Source organism: Colias philodice, chromosome 8 (assembly GCF_061535455.1).
Source record: "Colias philodice isolate Cphi_HAF_F1 chromosome 8, ilColPhil1 Martin Lab GWU primary, whole genome shotgun sequence".
In the NCBI taxonomy this organism is placed as follows: domain Eukaryota; kingdom Metazoa; phylum Arthropoda; class Insecta; order Lepidoptera; family Pieridae; genus Colias; species Colias philodice.
In genome coordinates this window covers 3,958,381-3,984,010 of record NC_143093.1, presented here as the reverse complement: position 1 = coordinate 3,984,010, position 25,630 = coordinate 3,958,381, and the positions used below count along the sequence as shown (strand labels likewise).

General features: G+C 33.6%; 2 protein-coding genes across 3 annotated transcripts in view; one reads left to right on the top strand and one right to left on the bottom strand.

Annotated features, from left to right (window-relative positions):
• Window positions 1–25,630, bottom strand: part of LOC149486435 (uncharacterized) — a 32,462-nt gene that overhangs the window by 5,941 nt on the left and 891 nt on the right. Inside the window, exons 2-5 of the mRNA XM_089698071.1 lie at window positions 25,370–25,522; window positions 16,462–17,223; window positions 15,602–15,713; window positions 15,105–15,238 (exon numbers count right to left, since the gene is read on the bottom strand). Of these exons, the coding sequence (XP_089554197.1) occupies window positions 15,105–15,238; window positions 15,602–15,713; window positions 16,462–17,223; window positions 25,370–25,522 (1,161 nt within the window). The remainder of the gene's footprint in view (window positions 1–15,104; window positions 15,239–15,601; window positions 15,714–16,461; window positions 17,224–25,369; window positions 25,523–25,630) is intronic.
• On the top strand, window positions 851–25,350 carry LOC149486436 (uncharacterized). 2 transcript variants are annotated; one of them, XM_089698072.1, is made up of 8 exons: window positions 851–984; window positions 17,518–17,689; window positions 18,108–18,290; window positions 18,540–18,763; window positions 19,868–20,066; window positions 22,531–22,709; window positions 23,755–23,924; window positions 24,964–25,350. In XM_089698072.1, exons 1-8 carry the CDS (start codon window positions 952–954, stop codon window positions 25,238–25,240), a joined length of 1,437 nt encoding a protein of 478 aa, XP_089554198.1. In that variant the 5' UTR covers window positions 851–951; the 3' UTR covers window positions 25,241–25,350. The 2 variants fall into 2 exon arrangements, with proteins under 2 accessions (XP_089554198.1, XP_089554199.1); XM_089698073.1 differs by lacking the exon at window positions 851–984 and adding an exon at window positions 17,276–17,432.

Sequence of the window (25,630 nt, the reverse complement as noted above, 5' to 3'; positions counted from 1 at the left end):
TAGAAATTATGATTAATAACATTTATTTTGAAAACTTATTGAAAAATTCCTACTTTTCCTATAGACTGGACCGCATCTATCGCATCATTAAGATTTCCAATGTATTTTGAAAATTTCACTATTCATACTGAGTGTTAACAACATGCAACGTTCTCGCTAATAATTATTACGCCTATCAAAGGGCATAAGTATGGAAACAGTGCATTAAATATAATATATTATGATGACTCTGTAATAAGATTCTTGTAAATACTGATAATCATAAACTAATATTATTGCACGCTTGTTAAAACAATTGTCATATTTAATCTTGTGTTAGTAAATAACGATACAACTATGCACATGCATTTTTATTCGCAAATGCAATAGAGGCATTAATACGATATTAACTGCATAAATTTAATTTCCTCGTACTTAACAGTCATAACAACATTACATACGGAAGAACTTTTTATTTACTCGCCGCGTCCTGAATTTAAATTTTATAAAATGGTTTATTACCACCTATATCATTTATTAGAATATCCCATGGTAATTGTATAAGAGATATACATAAAAATTTACAGTAACAATACGAGAAAGATACACGTGTCCTTGCTAAGCGAGACAATCGATCTGTCGACAATAAAACTCAAAATAAATGTTTATCGAGGTGTTTCATCTCGAGGAAAACGCTTTTTCACCTCGACGAAACGTCACGTAGGTACTAAAGAATATTATAAATGCATCCTCGTTTGTGTGGTGTTTATCCATTGTTTATTATGTTTCGCGTGTTAGATTGTGGTGGTCGTGTTTTAAAGCAAATTATATTTAAATAGAACAAATTTTAATTTAATCATGTCGATTATTTAACATACATGAATTATTTATTTAATAGAAACAAAAATATATTTATCTGGAAATTTATAGAGACAGATTTGAAAAATAATTGTGTAATTTACTTTTCAAGAGATGCTTTTTCATAAAACTATGAAACAAAATAATGTAAGTAACTATATATTTTATTTTGTTTTAATTAAAGTTTATTTTATCATATCATAGACTTGAACGTCCTTGTATTTTCAAAGTAAATACTATTGGAAAACCCAAACAACTTTAACAATAGGCTTTGCAGTTGTTTGTACTCTATGCATATATTTACATACTGAAATATGGTTGTATTATTTTATAGCACTACTAGCTTTCCGCCGGCGGCTCCGCCCGCGGTTTCAAAGAAAAACTCGCAAAGTTCCCGTTCCCGTGGAATTTCCGGGATAAAACCTATCCTATATTATTCATGGATAATGTAGCTTTCGAATGGTGAAAGAATTTTTAAATCGGTCCAGTAGTTTATGAGCCTATTCATTACAATCAAACAAACAAACAAACAAAGTTTTCCTCTTTATAATAATAGTGTAGATTTATTACACAGTATAGAAAGATATCTTAGAACGTATTTCTACTTATAGACCGGGAGATACTGACACAAAATTTCGAGTCATTTGTAACAGGATGGCGGTTCTACAGGGGTCTTAGTACGCAATGATAAAAAGAAAAATGATGGTGTGATCGCTGGTATCGGTGGTTTAGTCGCGTGGGCGTTAGCCGAACTCGTCGGAAAAATAGCGAAAGTCAAACGATTTGTAACACAAAAATTTTAGTATTTACCGATAGCCCATAAAAAAGAAGTAGGCGGTAGTGTCATGCCATACTTTTCCGGTGTGACTTACAGCCCGCCATACCGACGCGAATATGTTGATTTAAATAAAACAATTATTCAACCATTTGTACCAGGCTAACTTTTGCACAGGTAACCATCGTCGTGCAGCCATTTACGAAAATCGCCATGCCATACTTTTCGGACGATTCCAAATGGTCGCCATACCGCCGAAAATCTGCAAAAAAAAATTATTTCGCCAAACTTTTTGTACCAGTATTGCATTTGGATTTTTGGAGAGTATTTGATAAAATTTGACCATTATTATATTTGCCATACTTCTAGTAGGGGGAAAAAGTGCTGTCATACTTGAAATATTAATTTAGTATTAATTTATATAAGTGAAGATTTCCAACACCTAGATCTTTGAAATTTTTGTATTTATATTCTTTGATCCTCAAACTTCCAAGAAAAATAAGTGCCATACTGTTACGAATCGTTTGACTTTCGCTATTTTCCGACGAGTTCGACTAACGCCCACGCGACTAAGCCGCCGGTACCAGCGTTCACACCATCATTTTTCTTTTTGTCATTGCGTACTAAGAACCCTGTAGAACCGCCATCCTGTTACAAATGACTCGAAATTTTGTGTCAGTATCTCCCGGTCTATTAGAAGTTCATTTAAAATTTCTGCGTGTAAATAAATAGTTGTAAGAATTAAGGTAATGTAATAGAAATCTTTATTAATTAAAGCGCTCATAAAAATTGTCTGATTTAACATGTTAACTGGAAAATGTTAACTTCTTGGAACGGAAATCGTTTTTTATGTAATGTTGATTATCTAATCTCATTTAAAATAATATTACATAAATATATAATACAATTTAAATAATTTAACATTAAATTCTGTGTTTAAAAACAAGGACTGCGGTGGTCTTAGATTATAATATTGTACTTCGAATTTCGGAGAATAAATACTGAGTCGAAGGCCTCCCATGATAAAGATTAAGATAAAATTTGATTTAGCGGCTTTGTTGTATTGGTTGGCTTTTTCTGATTTTGTCGTGTAGAGAGTCCGTATAAGATACACGTTTAAGGTTGATGTTCCGACCGTCCCTCCATACATTTTTGATTACCTCTAAACACTTAACACAGACACTATTTCTTTAAAACTAATCATTTTATCACTTCTCTATAATGAAATGTGTGCGCGTTCGACCTTTTTAATCAATAATTTACAATATTTACTTAGAAAAACAACAGTAAAATACCGGAAAAATTTGACACTTCTACAGTAGTGTGCGTGACTTTTGCCAAGCGAAACACGACATAAAGCACGACATCTAGCGCATAGACTATATACTTATTACAGATCTAGCGCGTCAATGTCTAAACGAAAGGCGATGTTTAGACATTGACGCGCTAGATGTCGTGCATTCGCGTTCGTTATCTTATGCATAATGAGCATAATTCTAATAAATCAAAGTTCTGTGTAAAAATTGAGTAATTTCATTTCCAATCGTTCAAAGAAAATAACAATAAAATAAAATAAAAGTAATGACCTTAGAAACTATGTTTTTTTTTATTTATTACTCATTATTGTTCGTCCGTCGTAGGTCTGTAAACTGTATTGCAAGGGTCTTCAACGTTTATGAAGCCAAGGGCCAACTATACTTTGATATTTGTTCGGTGGGCCGCAATAAAACAAAAAATTTTTATTACTAGCTGCGCTTCGCGGTTTCATCTGCTTTTTTCAGTTCCAGTAAGAATGTTGAAATAAAAACTAACAATAATATTTAAAGTTATTTATTATTTAATTTTACAGTACTAAAAGTAATTGAAATTGAAATCAATGAGACGATTGACATTGTTTATTCTTAACTAGCTTATCAATATCAGTCCCTATGGTGGTAGTTGAAATCCTCAAACTGTTTTCTAGGTGAATATCGGTGATTCTACTCCTTGTCTTCGACTTAACGTTTTTCATCCGAGAAAATAACTGCTCGCACAGGTATGTGGTACCAAACAGAGATGTCATTTTCAGTGCATGGTCTCTTATCTTAGGAAAATGTGTAGTAGTGATGTATTTTGAATAGAACTCGAACAATCCTAAGTTGAATTTGTCTTTCAAAGAAGAGTTGCATTGTAATTCTATCAACTCCATCTGAACATCATCAGGGACATCTTCGACAGAAACATTGAATGGGCGAGCAAACAAATTCAAGCTTTTTTCATGTTTTCGGAAATCGGTAAAACGCGACTCGAAATGTGTTTTCAGATCCAGCAGCGCGGTAATATATTTGTCCATGTTGAGAATTCGACATGACGATAAATGTGGAAAATGCGTGGTCATATTATTTTTTAATTGATTGATCCACAACTCCAACTTCACTTCAAACGCTTTTAAAGCGTCAAATAGTTCATGAACCATATTATCTTTTCCTTGCAATTTCTTATTTAAATCATTGAGATGTGCTGTTATATCAACAAGAAATCCAAAATCACTTAGCCATGCTTCATCACCAAACTGTGGAATAGCTTTATCCTTATTAAGCATAAATGCTGCCATTTCTTTTCGCAAATCGAACACCCTTTTTAACATTTTTCCCCTGCTAAGCCAACGAACATCACAGAAATAGGTAATGTCACCATATTCGGCGTCTTGTTCTTTTAAAAACTCCTGAAATTGCCTGTGGTTAAGACCTCGAGATTTGATGAAGTTAACGGTTTTTACCACAATACTCATAACGTCTTGAATATTAACTGACTTAGCACTTAAATTCTCTTGATGTATGATACAGTGGTACTGTATTAAAGAGACATCGGGATTATTTTTCTTTATTAAAGCAACAAGTCCTTCGTTTTTTCCAACCATAGATGGTGCGCCGACTGTGCAAATTCCAGCCAAATTTGATAATTTGAGTCCATATCTATCTATGACGGAATTGAACGATTCCAACACATCACATCCTCTTGTACTGCCTTTCATAGGAAAAAGAGCAGCCATTTCTTCGGTAACGACAAAATTAACGTCAATGCCGCGAATGAACACTGCCAGTTGAGCGGTGTCAGTTATGTCGGTACTTTCGTCGAGTGCAATGGAGTAATAAACAAATTGCGCCACGCGTTCCTTTAATGATCGTTCGATATCATTAGCCAATTCTTCTACCCTCCTTGCGACTGTAACGCCGGAGAGACTTATTTTGGAAAAAAGTTGTTTTTGCGAGGGACATAAAACTTCTGCTGCGGCCTCCATACATTCTTTTATGAATTCACCGTCGGTAAATGGTTTTGACTTCTTAGCAATTTTCTCCGAAATTATGTAGCTAACTCTTACACTTGCTTCACTATCTTCATTTTGTTTGTGAAAAGAATTCTGTTGTTTTTTAAGTTGTTTTTTCAGAGTCTCCACCTTATCAATTCGTAATTGTCCTTGAAGATGTGCAAACTTACTAGAATGTTTTGACTCATAATGACGCTTGATATTGTATTCTTTCACCACAGAAACTGATTCATTACATACGAGGCAAATGGGTTTTTCCCCGACACAAACGAAAAGATATAAATTCGTCCATTTATCTTGAAATAACCTGTGTTCATCAACGACCTTCCGTTTTCTACTTCAACTTGCTGCCATCACAATAATTTGATATTACTAAATCAAGTTACAACTTGTTTAAACGCACTGAACGAGCGAATGAGATAAACGTGTCCGAAGTTCTGTGAGATGCAAACCTGACTGACATTGCTTGCCAGCCGCGCGCGCCACTGCGTTTCGGCGACTCCCTCCACCCGCACACCGCACCGTGCGCCTCTACCTGCCAAGCGCGAGCGCGGAAATAAGTTTTGGACTACGCGCGTTTTATTTAACCTATCTGATGCATGAAATAAATAAAATAACATATATATTTTAAATTATATAATAGAAATAAATACATAAAAACAATTTCTATACATATGAACCTCATTTTGAGTAAACTAATGCCGGGCCGCCAAGGATGCTGCCGCGGGCCGCATGCGGCCCGCGGGCCGCACGTTGAAGACCCTTACTGTATTGTACACTGAAGGTAAATGGTACTGTAGGTACTTTAGTTCGGCGTCGTCGCTCGTCGGCTTGATATAAAATTACATTCTTGATTTCATTGACACGCGCTATGATTTGCGCGCGGAATTTCTTGTGTTGTGAATTTATTTTTGTATGCTATGCATTTTAATTGATTCAAATTGCAATGTTTCTCTAGTATGCATTTGAGACTATATTGTAAATTGTAATAATTGATCGTGGGTATAGTAATTAATTATTCTAATAACGCAATTAGTAATATATGTATTTTCGGTGGGATTCAAAACAAAAAATTGGCCCGTGATTTTTATGAAATTTCACCACATTGCAAATCACATCAATCATAGTTCATACACATGTATGACGAAAGTGATTAGTATTGTGGCTAACATTGACTCATCAGTTCATCACTGAAACCAGTGATAAATCAGTACCTATATCATATTGTGTTTGAATATTTTTAAACAATGATATAAGTATACAATTATTATAAATCGGTAAACTATCAAAGTAATCACAAACTTGCAAACATTGGTAAAATGTCCAGTAGTTTATGAGCCTATTCATTACAATCAAACAAACAAACAAAGTTTTCCTCTTTATAATATTAGTGTAGACAAACACTATGAATACGATCACGAATGCAAATTCGGGGATTTTCTAATTATTGCTAAATAATAATTGAATTCGTTTTGAAATACTCTATAATTTTTAGTGTATAAATAGACATTTATAATGTGGTGCTCATTTTTTTTGTACTGCTAACGCTATTGTAGGTACCTATTTTCGTTGTTTTATTTCAAGTGAACACGGCCATACAATTTTGTCACGAGCCGCCTATGATTGTAGGTACTTTTGTTAGGCTCCTTCGTCGTCCGCGTCGGCTCGAAAGTTCTTGATTTCATTGTCACGCGCTATGATTTGCGCGCGGATTTTCTTGTGTTGTGAATTTATTTTTGTATTATTATTATTTTTTATTTTTTTTTTATTTTATTGATTCAAATAAAATATTTCACTAGTATGCATTTGAGACTATATTGTATTATGTATAATTTATCGTAGGTATAGTTATTCTTATAACGCAGTTATATTTTCGGTGGGACAATTTGACCCGTGATTTTTCTGAAATATCACCACGTTGCAAATCACATCAATCATACACACGTATGACGAAAGTATAGTGGCTATAATTGACTCATCAGTTCATCACTGAAACCAGTGATAAATCAGTACATATATCATATTTTATTGTGTTTGAATATTTTTTAAACAACGATATATACAATATTATTATAAATCGGTAAACTACCAAAGTACTTCCGAATTTTCAGACAGACAAACAAGTAGTTTGAACACGCAGTTTTCTTATACTAGTAGCAAAAATCAAAACCATAATATTATGTTTCCCTACTATATTTTACTAAAAGTCGAGTGCGTCGAAATCGTAAATAATAATATGTTTTTCACCTTCCTGGTTATTTTCCCATAGTAAATAGTGTTTTAGGTTTGTTGTTGTAGGTAGGAATAATAATAATTATTCTTACATGTTGGTTATGAAATGTATATTGAAATAATTTACTTTTACAAATCATTAGTGATATAAGTTTTGAGTGAAAATGCTTGGATCAGCATAATATTATATGGTACTTCAAATACATGTTTTGATAAAAAAAACAATAGTGTAATAAAAGAAAACTGCGTTTTATTGTAATCAATGTTGACAATTATTATTGATCAATAAAATAGTTTACACCAACAAATATAACTTTTATTTTTATAACAATCGTTCATAATATAAACCGTAGCAGGTGGCGTTTTGAAGTTCTGTCTACTCATACAGAAAAATGGAAAACTTGTTTTTTTTGTAAACAATTTATTACTCATGTTGTTTGCGTTTGGCAACTCGAAGCGTGGTCGTCCGTCGTAGGTACTTTTGTTCGGCGTCGCGTCGTCGTCCGCGTCGGCTTGATATAAAACATTCTTGATTTCATTGACACGCGCTATGATTTGCGCGCGGAATTTCTTGTGTTGTGAATTTATTTTTGTATGCTATGCATTTTAATTGAATCAAATTGCAATATTTCTCTAGTATGCATTTGAGACTATATTGTAATAATTGATCGTGGGTAGGTATAGTAATTAATTATTCTAATAACGCAATTATATTTTCGGTGGGATTCAAAACAAAAAATTGGCCCGTGATTTTTATGAAATTTCACCACATTGCAAATTATATATTATACAATTACAATTACAATTATTATAAATCGGTAAACTATCAAAGTAATTACAAACTTGCAAAATATGCTTTTCCGAATTTTCAGACAGACACACAATTTTATTAATACGCTTACGTCGCGCGTCGCGTCGTCGAAAACGGTGCGCCCAGAAACAAACATACCTAATTCAGTTACAATCCTTTTTTTGTTCCGTAATTTATTGTATTTATTCTAATACGATTTTTTTTATTCGTCGGCCAGTTCTACTAGGTATAAAAAGATAAAATTGAAATATAATTATTGTAGCGACAGCCATATTATGTTACTTACTATGTTTTCGTAAATATGTTTTTCACCTTCCTGGTTATTTTCACATAATCTTATCTTATATATAAAAATGAATCGTAAAATGTGTTGGTAAGCGCATAACTCGAGAACGGCTGAACCGATTTCGATCATTCTTTTTTTATTATATTCCTTGAAGTACGAGGATGGTTTTTATGTAGAGAAAACGTAAATATTATGTACCACGGGCGAAGCCGGGGCGGACCGCTAGTATATATATATAAATGAATCGCAAAATGTGTTGGTAAGCGCATAACTCGAGAACGGCTGAACCGATTTCGATAATTCTTTTTTTATTATATTCCTTGAAGTACGAGGATGGTTCTTATGTAGAGAAAACGTAAACATGTACCACGGGCGAAGCCGGGGCGGACCGCTAGTCTTATATATAAAAATGAATCGCAAAATGTGTTGGTAAGCGCATAACTCGAGAACGGCTGAACCGATTTCGATAATTCTTTTTTTATTATATCCCTTGAAGTACGAGGATGGTTCTTATAGCTAGAGAGCTAGTTAGTTTAGTTTTAGTGCAGTGGCAGTGTAAATGTTGTTGTTGAGGTTATGTAAATTTAACACTTTAGTTAACTACCAAGATATAAAGAAATGAGGATAGGACACAATAACTGTTGGTTGAGGTATTTATAAACTCATAATATACTTTTAAAAAAATCACGTTTTAATAAATTTCTAGAATTAAATTAGAACAGCTGATTCAAAATAGCCTAAAAAATCTTAATAATAATAATTACGCTTCACAGCAAGAAGAAATGTACCATATGTACCCGCACAAAGTCGATATTGTGTTGCCTACCGTTCGACTCAATGGCTAGGGTTGTAACTACCTTTAATAATTATTACCAAACTAATAAACCGAGTGATGCGAAATAACCATAATTCTTTTAGAGTTTGATAAAATGATCAGGCAGGTATTTTCTTTAATCCTCTGAATTCTCGGTTACTAAATTGTATCGTTGAAATTATTCTTAATCGCGTAAATTTAATAAATAATCATATGGAAAACACTTTTCATTTGTTTTTTTACTTTCACGCCCAACTACTATACAATAATTACGTTGTTTCGGTATTTTGACGAGAAAACGCAGGAAACATCCGTTGTATCATTTTAGATAGATTGTATATTTTGTATCTGTAGAATTGAAATCAAAGCTATGTATATGTTGTCTCCATTCTTTTCTTATCGGATTGTTGATCCCAATGCGAATGCGTCACTTAAATTTTATAAAAGACAATTAAGAACATCAAAAATAAAGTGATACGTAAATATTTCACAGTGCAATATATTATGTAATTAATAATAATTATATATTTATGAAAAAATAATTACATCAGATTTAATAATAGCAATTGTTTTGAATGTACATAATATGAATAAATGATTACATCATAATAGTAATAATCACAATTGTTTTATTTCCCATTTGTTGCAACCCTAGCATATTTTCATGTAGCAGCAGAAGTACCTACACTGGCGGCGCGGCGGCATCGTGCGACATCAAAGGCATTGCCTTACTAGGTAAGTTTATAATGACTCATTTCTTTTATTATATAATTTACGTTTTACTTTTACAGAATCCGATTCAATGGATTATGAAGACGAGTCACACAACGCCATACGATAGTGATGATGAATGAACATTTCAATAAATGCATGCGTGTTTTTTTATGTTGTTTTGTAATTGTTAATTGTTTCTTAAATAAAGAAATAAACTAAATATTTAAATGATGATTTGTTATTTGCAACACAACTTTATATTTGAGATTCTTTACAAATGTATATTTAGTTTTGTATCATCAAATTTATAAATTTTATTTCATAGTTTTCAAAATTAAATGTAAATGACCATAAAAACATTAATAAAGTAAATCATTGATGTAAGGTCAGGGAACGTAATACATATATACATCTGACCATGTAGAAGCTAAGTCTTGTTGACTGCTGAAGTCTGTAAAGTTTTGTTGTCTGCTGAAGTCTGTACGCAATGAAAATGTCTGCCGTTTCGAAAATAAGTTTTTAAGACCCTAATAAATAAAATATATGAATGGCAGATCTGGTCAAATACTTTCAAAATTGTATTTTTTTCAGCACTTTCATAAGTGTCTGCCAGAATGTTATCCGCGTGATAATGGTCTGCCATTGTTATTTTCCGATAGTAATAATAATCTATTTTCAAATATCAAAATGGCAGACGTGGTCAAATGGTTTCAAAGTTCGCCAAAAATTTCCACCTGTCTTACCTAAGCGCGCGCCCCGTCCACCACTCTGGGCTTAGTGACTCCTCATCTCATGTATAGTAGGTATAGGGGAATCAACACACAAAAATCCAGGTCTGGTCAAATACATACAGGTAGCTTTGCGCTAGCTCTCTAGCTATTACTTCTTATGGAGAGAAAACGTAAACATGTACCACGGGCGAAGCCGGGGCGGACCGCTAGTAAATAATAAAATAATAAATAGTGTATTAGATTTGTTATTGTATCTTGTATACCTACGAATAATTATTCTTACGTCTTGTTGGGAAATGTTCAAATACCTACCTATTGAAATAATTTACTGTTACAAATCATTAGTGTTATTAGTTTTGAGTGAATAGGCATGGATCAGAAATTCAGAATATAATATGCTACTAACTACTCAAATACATACATGTTTACACAACAAACACCACTGACCTCTATAACTATAAGTTATAGAGGTCAGTGACCGTCAGTGACAAACACTATGGATACCTACGCTCGCGAATGCAAATTCGGTGATTTACTAATTATTGATACCTAGTCATTGAATTCGTTTTGAAATAGCCTGTACTTTGTAATTTTTAGTGTTATAGACATTTTATAAAAGGTGGTGCTCATTTTTTTTTGTAATAAATTATCCTGCTACGCTATTGTATTTTCGTTGTTTTATTTCAAGTGAACACCCATACAATTTTGTCACGAGCCGCCTCTGGCCTCTGGGTGAAATCAACCAGTCAAATGATTTTTGTTCTAATTGTATTTTGGTAGTAGTTTGTTTAGAATTTACATTACCATTGTTTAATTTTTATTTTGTATTTGCAGTAAAATAAAAAGATGAAAAACTTCATTAGGTATATTGTACGACACCTCACTCTGAATCGCGCTAGCGAAATTTTTTCGTTACAGAGCACATATACAACTTTCGGACAATCTTCATTGAGGCCGGCCGGCAAATCGAGTATGTCGAGAAACTTCACTTATTCGATGGAGGTATTCTACCTTCCTTCCTCCACAGTTGTGGGACCCCGACGTACATTGAACACGCAGCTTTCTGATACTAGTAGCTAAAATCAAAACCACAGATATGTCTGTGATCAAAACCATAATAATATTTTTACCTATTATTTTACTAAAAGTCGAGTGCATCGAAATCGTAAATATGTTTTTCACCTTCCTGGTTTTTTTTCCATAGTAAATAGTGTTTTTGATTTGTTGTTGTATGAATAATTATTCTTACTTGTTGGTTATGAAATGTATTTTGAAATAATTTACTTTTACAAATCATTAGTGATATTAGTTTTGAGTGAAAATGCTTGGATCAGCATAATATCATATTTGCTACTTCAAATACATGTTTTGATAAAAAAAAAACAATAGTGTAATGTAGGTAATAAAATAAAACTGCGTTTTATTGTAGGTAATCAATTTTGACATTATTTATTTCCCAAAATTACAATAAAATAGTTTACGCCAACAAATATAACTTTTATTTTTATAACAATCCTACTTCCTACTAATGCGAAAGTTTGTGAGGATGTGTATGTGTGTGTTTCACGCAAATACTACTGAACCGATTACAATGAAATTTAGCACACATATAGAACGTAACTTGGACACATTGAATAGGTTTTATCCCGGAAACCCCACGGGAACGGGAACTATACGGGTTTTTTTTTGAAAATGCGGGCGGAAAGCTAATCGTTCATAATAATATAAACCGTAGCAGGTGGCGTTTTGAAGTTTTGTCTACCCATACAGAAAAATGAAAACCACAGGAGATTGCCCAAGTGACTATGGCACTTGGTATCGCAATCAAACTTATTGTGTCAAGATGAAATATAGCTCAATTTAAAGCTTGATGTTAGTACTTTTAGATATGATTAAAGTTTTTATGTAAATAAGCCGCAGTTCGCGACAATAAAAATAAAACAATAGTTTTATTCAACACTTCAAAAAACTACTTAATCGAGTTTAAACTAACGATGAACGTTAAGTTTTACATTTATTACATAGGTAATATTTTAATTTACAAGACAAATGTGAAAAGTAAATCGTAATTTAAACATTATTTCAAAATAACATCGAACAATGCGTCGAACACATTCATTTGACATTTCAAATAGAAACTATGACATATGACGTTTGCAAGAGAGATAGATATAGGTATGTGTCAAAACAAAACTTTTACTTTTATTTCTATTTATTCGGTATAATTACAACTTAATAGTGATAAATATGATCATTATAAATACAAATAGGAATTAACAATATCACGAACACGTGACACAACTAGTATTTTACCGATTCCATACGTAGTCATACATGTTTCAAAAGAAAAACTTTTACTTTTACTATTATTTCAATTTATCCGGTTTAATTAAGACTTAATATTGATACATATGATCATTATAAATACAAATAGGAATTAACAATATAACGAATACGTGGCACAACTAAAATTTTACCGATACCACCCGTGGTCATTCTCCTTTGTGGGTCATTTGTAACAGGATGGCGGTTCTACAGCGAAAAAAGAAAAATGATGGTCAGAACGCTGATACCGGATACCTTAAGATACTGTAATATAAAATATTACTAGATTAGATAAAATATTATAGGTAGTATCTTCACCGTGTGTGACGCGCTTTACATTCACGCCATCTAGAGTTAAATCTTTATCATTTTTGTATACGTCTGTGTGTGTAAACGACCCTGTATGCAATGACAGATGTTAAAACGCATAATTTTACCGAATTGGGTGGATTTTAAGGCAATGATATAACATATTTCAATAAAATATAATATTCAGTAACCGCCATGACTATTCCTAGGTTTGATGACTATTCCAATTACGCAAAAACTCAAATAAACTAGAAATGTAGAATTCAGCGCCATCTAGCGGGATATTGGCTGGGAACAGATCGTTGCAATCACCTTAAGTTTAATTTCTTTCTTTCTAAATTCTATCAACTTGACGGTCTAGTCGAAACTGCCCTGATAAAGCAAGTAAAAAAATTGTTGACAACGCGTATTTTGCTGCGAAACCACGACTTAAAAACGGTTTTACCCATTGCTGATAACAACCCTGATAGCACAACATACAGATACATACAGTAAGGAAACTTCATACAAAACGTTCGAAATGGCTCACGCACACAAGCAAACGTGTTTACGAGAATCATAAGGGTATTGAGGGGGATCGATAGTAGCGGGTGACACATCCACAGATTTTGAAAGACAAAGATACATATTATAGAAAAAAGTTTGTATGTGTTGGTGATAATATTTTCGATGTGTCAGTAAAAGCGATGTGCACGATACACCTCACATTAAGTAAATATCGATTGTTTATAGGCCTTTCAATAAATCCCTGAAGAGACGACAAATTAAAACAAGGCCAATTTTTAAATCTGTAGACATGAAAGAACGAGTTCAAATTATACTGAAACATTTTTCATCAAAATGTTAGCTACAGATAGTCGATTCGAATATGTTCATTCTTTTCATTCTAAAAAAATTTTAATTTAAAAATCTTGTTTTAATTTAGGTATATAGGTATATAATATAGTTATTATACATATTTGTATAGTTATGTATGTGCATATAATATTCATTTAGTGTATAACTCTTCTTTATTCTTTTTTTTTATGATTTTTCTAATTTCAGCTCAATTAAAAAATGATTATTAAATATTTCGCTTTTTTGCCGCTTGGTTGCCTGGCAGAGATCACTGCTTAGTGATAAGGCCGCCAATTGTAATACGTCCTTCTCGTACCATATATCTTCTTTTTATTGTTTTTTGTTATATAATGGTTGTATTACAATAAAGTGTAATAAATAAATATATACGGTAGTATAAAACAGTTTCTTGGTTAAATAATTGTATGATGATGTTGTGTCTCTTCATATGATTTGTATATAAATACATAAAAGGTATATTTTTATCAATAATCGTGACGTCACCACTTTGTCAAGCACTAGCCTGACAAATTGTTTTCTTTTTTCATCCTAAATTAACAAAAAGGAAAAGGTTCTATGCTCCTCTAAAAATAATATATTTGTTTTTACGAATTTGGTTTAATTTTTCGTTTTAAAAATAATTTAGTTTACTGCATTGACGTACAATCAACTAATAGAAGCATAGCTACACTCAAAAATTGTATGAAGCAAAACTCTGCCAATGTGTCTATTAGGCAGAGTTTACTACCATACATACCGACGAAACAGCGCCATTGCCCGTGTGCTTGCTGTTTATTAGCCGCCCGAATATCTGCGATATTTATCTACCACGACTTGCACACTGTACCTGTCACTAACCTGACAGATAATCTTAAGAAATCCCCGTTTTAACCGACTATTACTCAATACATACCGGTGAAACAGCCCCGTTGGGCAGTAGCGCGGCGGGCAGGGGCGACGTGTTGGCTCGCAGCGGCGACACCGTCATGCCCGTGTGCTTGCTGTTTATTAGCCGCCCGAATATCTGCGATATTTATCTACCACGACTTGCACACTGTACTTGTCATTCACCTGACAGATAATCTTAAGAAAACCGCGTTTTAACCGACTATTTCTCCATACATACCGGTGAAACAGCCCCGTTGGGCAGTAGCGCGGCGGGCAGGGGCGACGTGTTCGCTCGCAGCGGCGACACCGTCATGCCCGTGTGCTTGCTGTTTATTAGCCGCCGGAGCAACTGTGTTGTTTCTCCACCACGACCTGATAATAAGTTATAAGGTATAATGAAAATAAATATTCAACAAGTGTTTCTTATGTATTATCATGAAATTATATTTAAGGGCAAATGGTCTAGACTCCAGACTCTAGATAATTGGTGGATTTGGTCCAACGCCTAGTCTAGCCACATTTACTAAAGGGCATAGAATCAGTGATACATGATAAATATAAAGTTTCCATTTACTTTTAGTATTTAGAGCCCTTATTAGCTATCTATCTATAATGTATAAGCTATGCAAATTTATTGGACAACAATTTATAATTAACCGAATACATTTCACTTATGATTAACTTTTTTTATTATAATAAACCAAACATGCATATATTTGTAATTAGAAATCTCACCGTTCTGTTTATGTAACGCGTGCCATAACGATTCCTTTTCGGTTTCACTTTCGTGCGGCGGTTTCGGCGACGATTGCGCTGACGGCACCGACTGAGTTTCCTCGGGATCGTCCTGAAATTTTACAATGCAGCCAATGTAGTTCATTTTTAAATGGAATTTCATTTATAAATGGCTCAATGTGGGAATAAAGGACAGGAAACATTTCTTGTATGGAAATAATGTCCTGTTTTTAAGTAGAAGGTGCATTAATAAACTGTTTACTAACATTAGGTATTATCCATAATATTACAGGCTCATATTGAATAAAATATCAAAATATTGAATATGAAAATGTATTGAAAATATGCGTTTAATTTTTTTTTTTTTTGTAGTTATTATCGTGTTTCACATTCGCTTAATCATGTAAAGAACAATTTATACTAAGAAGTAAGAATGAGTTGTTATCATATAAGTACCTAAATAATTTAATAACCAAACCTAATAAATAAAAACTATTAGCCGCAGTTTCATCCGTAAAATAAACATTAATCAATGTTTAAATCTAAATGGATAAAGTAATTAAAGACTTAAGACCATTCTAATAATACCAGTGATAATAATCACGTGGAAGGTACACAGACGGACATAGCATTATTTGCATAGGTCATTACCACACGCCGACAAATTATATTCAACATAATTGATACAATACACTAGCTGTCGGCCTCGAGAGTATGGAAATACTTCAGTTTGTTAATATATTTTGGTTAAACGATACATAAAAATTAAATAAATTGTTAGTGACCTATCATGGAATTTGAGGAAAGGTAGACAGTGAACTATTATGTGGGAAAAATGATTAGTGTTCATGTTCAATTACCTGCGACACCTCCGATATATCCATCTGTAGCCTGTCTGGGTCGGATCCGCTGCTGCTTTGACTGCACTCCTCATACACCGAATTCTCCTTCGCCGGCTTCGTTCTCACGCACGCCCTCGCGTATACGTGCTGCTTGTATTCATCCGCGAAACTTGACATTTTGTTGCTCGTAATTGTTCTATGTACATATGCGTTCGCCTCGCGTTCCTGCTCGTTCGGATCCAGGTACTCGTTCTTGGCTGAGCTGTAGAGCGACAGGTCCATTTCCTTGTTGTGCTCATCGTTGCTGCCCAGACTGGTGACGCTCTGCGGCGCGTTGTGCGTGTACGGCTCGTCGACGTACTCCTGCTTGTAGTCCGCGGCGCAGGGCACGTGCGTCTTGTCAATCACGCTCGTATAGTTTGGCGGATAGTTATGAGATTCCTCGTTTTCACGCTGAGCGACCGCGACAGCCTTGCTTATTATATCGATGACTGTATTGCAGTGCATTACTTCTCTCGCCCTGTCCGAAGGCGGTAAACTTACTGTTTTGAACATTATGTTCGGACTCTCCTCGGGTTTGACGATATATTTTGTTGGATCGTAATTTTTAATTTGTAGAAGTGTAACCGCCGCCTGCCGACTCTCCAAGTTTTTCATCTCCTCCGTCGAATCCGGTGACCCGATTTCGGCGTATTTGTTCTTTGTTGCGTGATCGTAATCATTATCGTTCAATGGTTTAATTATTTCTTCCAGTTTGTCGGCCGTTATGCTGAGGACTTCCTAAAAATAAAGAACAATGTTTGTACATCGCTTGTATTTGTTACACGATATCACAAATAAACGTTAACCAATGAGGCGCAACTGTTTCATATCTTTTATGATATCACTTGCCTCCTATGTGATAAGATAATAATAGATCTTTGTATGGTGTACGAGCAGTGTCCTTTCCAATTTTGAAGAAAATGTACTTTCTACGTGATGTACCCGAAGTGAGTAATGTAAAGACAATCGCCTTAGGCTAAATGGTGCGTGTATCCACGAATTACATAAGATAATGGTGTTTCTTTGTTGTAGGTGTTAGTGATATTAAGTGTCCTAGTTTATGGATCTCACGCGCAAGGCGACAAGAAGAGCCCCTGTGATATATTTGTTCAAGATGTAAACAATCTAACATTGAATTGTTCGCGGCGAAACATTGATAAAATTCCACTTTGGCCTGAGGAAATTAAAGGTCTAGGAGAAAAAGGTACCTCTTGTGTCTATGAATTATATTATGTTCTCATCTAATTATGTAATTAAAATTATATTAAACTAATTGTCTTTTCGACAATGTTGTTCAATTTGAAATTGATAAAGATTATAGAGTCTAAATATAAATGGGTGAATGGTGGAATAAATTGCAGACTGAATCATATCGCGAAATGTGATAAGAAGCATAACAATGACAGCAGCCCACATATCCACAGCAAACTTATAATGGATTGAGAACGTACTTTATTTACAATTTTTATCACTTCGCGTTCGATTTTTAGTGTTTACGTTAACTGCATTCTAACTACCGCTTATTATATTTATGTTTGTTCAAAATAGGATAATTATACCGAAGGTCATATATTACTAGTAGGCATCGTCCATATTGTTTAATGATTTGTTTTTTTTTTCAGATAGTCATGTACTCATAACGTTCTTTAACAACAGTATAACAAATGTCACACAATTATCCCCCGTGCCAGGCAACAAAATTGCAATTAGCTTCAAGTCTAATAAAATCGTTGAAATAGAAGATGACGCTTTCAGAAAAATTGATCGGATGGTATATTTGGACCTGAGCAAAAATTCTATTTCGGGTAATATTTTAATCACAATAATGTTTGTTATTTTAAATAATACATATATTCTTTTTATAACATAAAAAGCAGTTTGAGAGGAAAAAATTATAACAATTGTTAACATTAAAGCTGCCATTTTAGATATTAACTCGGATTAAGAACCGAGTTATGAACCACTATTCATCATATCATAAAATATTAAAGTAAGCCAAGGCAAACCAGAAGTATCATAACAATCTATTATATAAAAACAATATCATTTTGCAGGAGAAGTGTTACGGAGCGAAATATTCCAAGGTCCATATAAAAATGGGGTGTATAGTGACATTGCCCTAGAGACTTTGAATCTGGGCTTCAACGAGATTCACTCCTTGGACAGATATCTGTTCCAGTATACACCGAATTTGACGAGGCTCTACCTTAACAACAACCCAATAGAAATCCTAGATCATGTGACTATAATTGCTTTGTCAAGCGCGACCAAACTCGAGGTACCTAGGTGGTTTTTTCTTTATACGAAAGCAGGACAATTGTGCAAACGTGTCACCTGATAGGAAGCAGTCAATATCTCCGTAACATACGCAAAAAATCGTCCAAAAAATTATTAACAACGAGAAGTGGGAATTTTGGGAAAGCCGATTTGCAGTTTGCACGACAACAAGTTTCAAGTGTTTAATAAAGCTCAAAATCTACGGAACACGGTTTGGTATAAACTCATATATGCTATCAATTAATTATGAGAAAAAAATTATGTGTGCGTATATCTTCACTCCCGATTTATTGATAATAATTTGAAAAAAAAATATCATTTTCACAAACGTTAATTCCCAATTATTAAATTCTCAATTATAATGAGTCATTATGATTTTTAAAGTATCTACTATCATGACATAAAATTTTCAGATGATTGATAATGATAAATCGTCTGTTCTAACGTTTATCTAAACTGAATGCGCGATAAACACTGGCGTAGTGTTGTCGTGATGGCGTCGTATCAATCAGTGATAACCAGGAAAGCATACATATCCATATTTGTAAACAAAATACTTGATTATAGTTTAGACGCACACCTTTATATTCTATGAATTTCACCTGTCATGTCCATATGTACCTATATTGCGTATTGTATGGGCGTAGTTGTAGTATATCTATAGTTTGTAGATTTTTTATAGTTTGTACACACTGCAACATACTAAATACAACAGATCGGTGTGTAAGTGATGATGGATGCGTTATAATTATAGTGTATGGGTACCAAAGAAACAATTTTTATTTGGGTACCTGCGATTGAAACTGTACGTAGAATTAATCTGTAGACGTGTATGATTAGGAAAATTAGATTTTCTTGCTATCAGTTAATACTTCCTGTATATATTCTTATTATTTATGGGTACTTGATATACTTATAAATAACTACTTCAATGATAAAATCCATCCGAATACAGTTTCTTGTAAATAACAAGTTCGTATCATAATATATTTCCGTTTAAAACATTTAATAAAATAGTACATATCGACACCGGAACAATCAACCTTTCACATGAATAAACAAGGTAAAGATTGAGCGAAACGATTAACATACATATTCCTTTTAGGTTCTCGACTTATCGAAGACGGACATCGACAACATACCGCTAGATGCGTTTAAGGGTCTCGTGAAGCTGCGGCAAATAGATCTGTCTGGGAACTTCTTCTTGAATGTCCCCGAGAGCCTGAGCATCGTCGGCAAAACTTTGCAGTACTTGACTTTCAACAACAACCCGATTATTGAGCTTAACGATGACAGTTTTGTAGGTACGTAATCTTACTACACAATACAGTGCTATTACAAACTATAAAGGTATTGCTCGTGCATAATAATATGTGGTTTAAGCTAACCTCACTATTAGAGCTAAGTTCTGTCTTGTAACTAGAACTTTTAATTCCGTATTGTTGACTTACGCCTCTGCGTAAATGGTAATATGAATAAAAATAAAATATGACCTGCTTTTTGAGATATTATAGAGCAAAAGTGCGTATTATTATACACTTGTAAGTAATTAATAGACTACGTCAATCGAATATGTTTTTATTTTATTGTGCAGATAAAAATGTTAAAACCTAATACCTAGTCACGTCTGTGTTTTATCAAATATATTTTTATTATATTAAATAAATAAGTTATCTAAGTAGACTATTAACGTCTTTTGAATCAATGATAAAACACTAGTATTATCATTTATCACCTATGAATCATGATAACGATACCAACAAAATGTTACCACACATTTGAAGTGTCGTGGGAAATCACGAGTTCAAATTATTCACACTGATACTAGAAACTAAATTACAAATATGTTAAATACTAGCGGTCCGCCCCGGATTCGCCCGTGGTACCTACATGTTTAAACTATCCTATCTCTCAAGTTGGATCGAACTGCACATGGTGTGCTAATTTTATTATAATCGGTTAAGTGGTTTAGGAGTCCATTGAGGACAAACATTGTGACACGAGATTTATATACATTAAGATTTCCTCAAACAGCTGATAAACAACTTATAATTTTTATTGATTACAATGTTATTAGGTATTCAATGCAAGAGCAGAACCTCTAAAATTACTTAAATCCGCTTTAAAAAATTCCACCCTTCTCAAATATTATATTAGTTCCATAAATAGCATAAAATAGAAATTCGTTCCGCATGTATTAATATCTGAATCAACGAAATACAATTCTAATACGAACTAATATTACGTAAACACATTCTAATTACGAGAAGACGATCACCGAACTTTCTATTGGTGTAGTAAAACGCCAGTCAGCAACGTTACGTTATATCTACCTACTTGTCGAGAAACGAAAGCGGATCATGTATTATCAGATTTTCACTTAATGCAAAACTTGGCTGATTAATCCTCGTCTTCGGAGTCCGGGTGATATTTCCCAAGATGCGGCAAAATACTTCGCTGACGAGTCATCCGCATTCGTCGGTGAGAAACGTAGAGATAATATCGCTACGCTTTGTCGGAAAACGAACCTTGAAATATTTAATAAGGTGAAGTGTCTGATAAATCCACCTTGAAACGAAAGTAATAGGCGTTTTAAATGCCGATTTGCCTCCAAAATAGTTCCTCATTCACAATGTAGATAGTTTTAATATAATGACTCATTTCGAATACATCATTATCACGACCCGCGTCGTTGTAGATTTGATGCTACATGTTGCTCGTGACGTAAATGATCTCGGAGCGTATAAGAGGATACTAACTATTCAGGATATACGTATTCCTTTTAAGATTTACTAAACACGATTTATATGTGGACGTGAGTATCAATTATAAGATATACATTAATATTTCCGCGCATTGGCCAAAATATGCGTCATATCTTAGATCACGACTTTTTGCACCATTAGATTGAGATTGTAGTATAAGATATGCTAATATCCGAGCTATTGGGCCCCTTCAGTTAACCGAATACACTTACAGCATATTAACTGCCTTTGTTTTGAATGGATACGACATTAGATATGAACAATAATAATTTAAAAGAGCGTATTTTTCGTTAAGTTTTGTTGGTAATGTGAGATATACGTGGGGTTACGTTACAGTTTGGTCTACGATTCCTATGAGGTGTCACTCAATAGAGAGCTCTACATTCACTGGTTTTAGGACACGGTATTGCACGCCTCATAAGCGAAGCGTTGAGGTGGGTACTACTGTCACTTCGCGCAAAACATCTGATTTTTCAAACTTAAAATGTCTTTATGTATCATACATTGCACTTGTAAGATAATACATACACACACATATTAAGAAAAAACACTATTTTTAACGTTCATGATATTTTTGATGTCATTTTTGTTATTTAAACTAGTTAAAAAACAGTTTAAAAAAGTTCTGTCTTGGACGTCCGTGTGTCTGTATGTGCGGATCCTTTTTCTTGTTAACACGATAGCGACCGAAATACTTTACTAATCGAGTCTTTTTTTTTCTCTTACGCTTGAGTATGCTCAGGAATAGAACCCTTTCATTTTTCAGGGTCTGATTCGATGTGGTTTAATTGTTATTAAATAAACAAAAATAATTATTAAAAAAAAATTATGAGGCGTGCACTTTTGGATTTTCCAAATTATTCAATTTCCTACGTTTTTTTACGGTACCTTCTGGTCCGATCTAAATAATGTAATATTCTTTTAAACACATACCCTTTATAACGTTCCGAAACGAACGAAATACGAAAAATTGTTGTAGTATAAAATTCTATGCATTTTACAGGATTAACAAATCTACTAGAATTAGAAGTTGGCGAAAACGAGAATCTTGAAGAAGTGAAACGCAGTACATTCTCGCCGCTCGCTAAACTCCGAGTACTTCATCTCTGTCACAATAAAAATTTAAGATACATCAGTCACAATGCCTTCCGAGGACTTAAAGATAAATGGACGTTGAAAGAGGTAATAACAACAAACTTTGACATTTAAAGTTGTGTATTTTAAGCGATTATATACCGTAGAGAAGACAAACATATATCAATGATAATATAGTCTCGTCCTTTAAATCGCCATGATTATGTGGATGCCAAACTAATCTACCGCGACGTAATACATATTATCAAAACGTTCATGTATGAAATCACGTTTGCCGACCTTCCTCGTTGTACTTTCTAGATATTTTTGTTATGCGTGTTTTATAACTTTTATAATAATTGTGTAATTTCAATCTCGAAATAATTAAGTATAAAGATTCATATAGGCAATATCTTTAACGAACAAGGCTTGAGAATTCCTATAAAATCTGACATTGATTTTCACGTACGCAAACAAATCATAATCAGTAAATAAAGTATACAATGCGGTTTGGCCCAGTTTATATTTCTTACTTTACTTCAAATAAACTAGGTTAGCTGATCAATCAGTTTATATTTGTTTTGATAATACTCGATAGATTGCAAAATTCATCCCGGAATTAGGACGTGGTTTTATCAAGCGATAGTATTGGAAGTTCCTACTTAGATATTATCAAGTTTAATCTTTTATTAACCTCATTAGTATAGAATTTATGTGCTAATACTTCAATTGATCAGAGTGTACGAAAATAGTATATCGAGTAAATTTAAAAGATCCGAGTCGTATTCTAGTTAAGACTAGAATATTCTACCATAGCGAATACAATTTATTGTATGTAATAACTATTGGCTATTCACAACTTTCAAGCTTTAAACAACATTCAACATTGTAACTTCGGAATAGTTTTACTGTTAGACAGTGCGCGCACGAGCAACTTTGTCTCCGCAACTATTTTGTCTCGGCAACTATTTTGTCTCTCCACCCATGGGCTAGTATGAAAGTGCGCGCACGTAGCGACGCAACTCCCCATACAAATTGATGGGAGAGACAAAAAAGTTGCGGAGACAAAGTTGCTCGTGCGCGCTAGCTCTTATTGTTTCACATTCTAAGGACATGTAAATGCGACGTTTGAGCGTGCACTTTTCCTCAACAGGTATATCTCGATGACAATAACTTGAGCGAGCTCTCGACGGACCTTATGCCGTGGAACAAGTTAGAGGTGTTGGGCATGACGGGCAACAACTGGCTATGCAACTGTGATTTAGCTAATATCGTCACCAAACAGGACGCAGGATCAAAATTCAGAGCGGGAGAAATACCTTAGTGAGTATAGCTTTTTGGTGGGAAGAGATAAAACGACGAAAATATGCCCCAAGTTGGCATTCCTATTTTTTTTTAAATAATTACTATTTAGACTTAGGAAGATTTGAGCGTAATTCAGAATGAATCCGAAAATGAAATTATCCACAGAAAAAATATCATAATACATATATACTTAAACATTTACAGCATTGATCAGGATAAAAATTCGTTCTAATTGACGCCACAAATCGTAATAGTGGAAATGTGTACGAAAGCACTATTGTAACACTAACACTCCAAAGGTACATTAAATGCCTGGAAACAGATCAGACACAAAGATAGCTATATCCAATGCTTATATTGGGTGTCTCAAGAAGTAGTGATATACTGAAGCTAGGAGGTAGAGGACCTAGAGAACTATCTGAATCACCCCCAGCCCCAATGTATGTTTTGTGATTCAGTATATCACCTTGTGACACCCTGTATAATATAAGCATCATACAAGTTATCTACTTGCAGTAATCTATATGTATTATCTTGCAAAAACTAAAAATAAATAGATATCAAGTAAAATCTTTGTGTAAATAAATGTCAATAAAAATAATGACTATATCAAAACAGAACAGACTAGCTGATGTAAGTGATGATTCAAGATGTTATTTAAATTGCTCTGTGGATGTAAAAATTCTTATGAAACTATGTTTCTATGACAGTGTTGGTAGTATGAATATGGTTTGAAATTTTTGGATCCTTGCTCATCTATGAATTCTTCTTGCATCTTAAGATTAGTAGAAAATAAACAAAATACTTATGTAATATTTATATAGTTTTCCTCATGAAGAAATAATTGACTTTTTGTGATAAAAATATCCTGACAGAGATACATTAATATTTTTTCCAAAGTATGAATATAAAAACAGATTTTCAGTGTTCATGTTTAAAAAAAATTCCTATAATTATTTTAGATTCCTAATAAACTGATGTTTACATTTCTTCAATATTACTTCAACTTCAACTATAACTTGATAATATATATCAATATGTGTATATATTGTTACAGTTGTGCAGCGCCTATGAGATTGAACGGAGCGTTCATAACAAACATCACAGTGTCTTTCTGTCCCGCATTTGACACTACTTTTGCACCAAAGAGAGGATTCTCCTTCTCAGACTTGAGACCAAAACATATTCTATGGAGCATTTTAGGTGTAGGAACAGTGGTTGGTATCGGCATGATTTGCGGAATACTTTTTAATGCCGCTAAAACTTGTTACAAGAAAAAATTTTGTCAACCAATTCGCTATGTAAATATAAATTCAGAATCAAGTTTTGCCTAAGCAAAATACTACATTGTATTATAAACAGATTAGACATAAAATTGCATTATATAAATATATAAATTTATGACTTACACTTATTTTAGAAATAAATATATTTTTGTTAAACATTTTATTTCTATTACTCACCTCCTTGGGACCTGATAGGGAATTTGCATACTGAAGAAATTGTTCCAATAATCTTTCAGACTTGTGTGATAGTTCTCTAAATGTATGAAACTCATCTAGTTTGTTAGCGCAACTTCCACATACTACCTGCGGCAGCATGTCTTCTGGAGAAACCTAAAAAATACACATACATCATTTATTTTGACTTAACAATAACTAAATTAAGAGATGATGTGACCAATGACCTTTCACAGACATAATCATAGATGTGATTCATCAAGT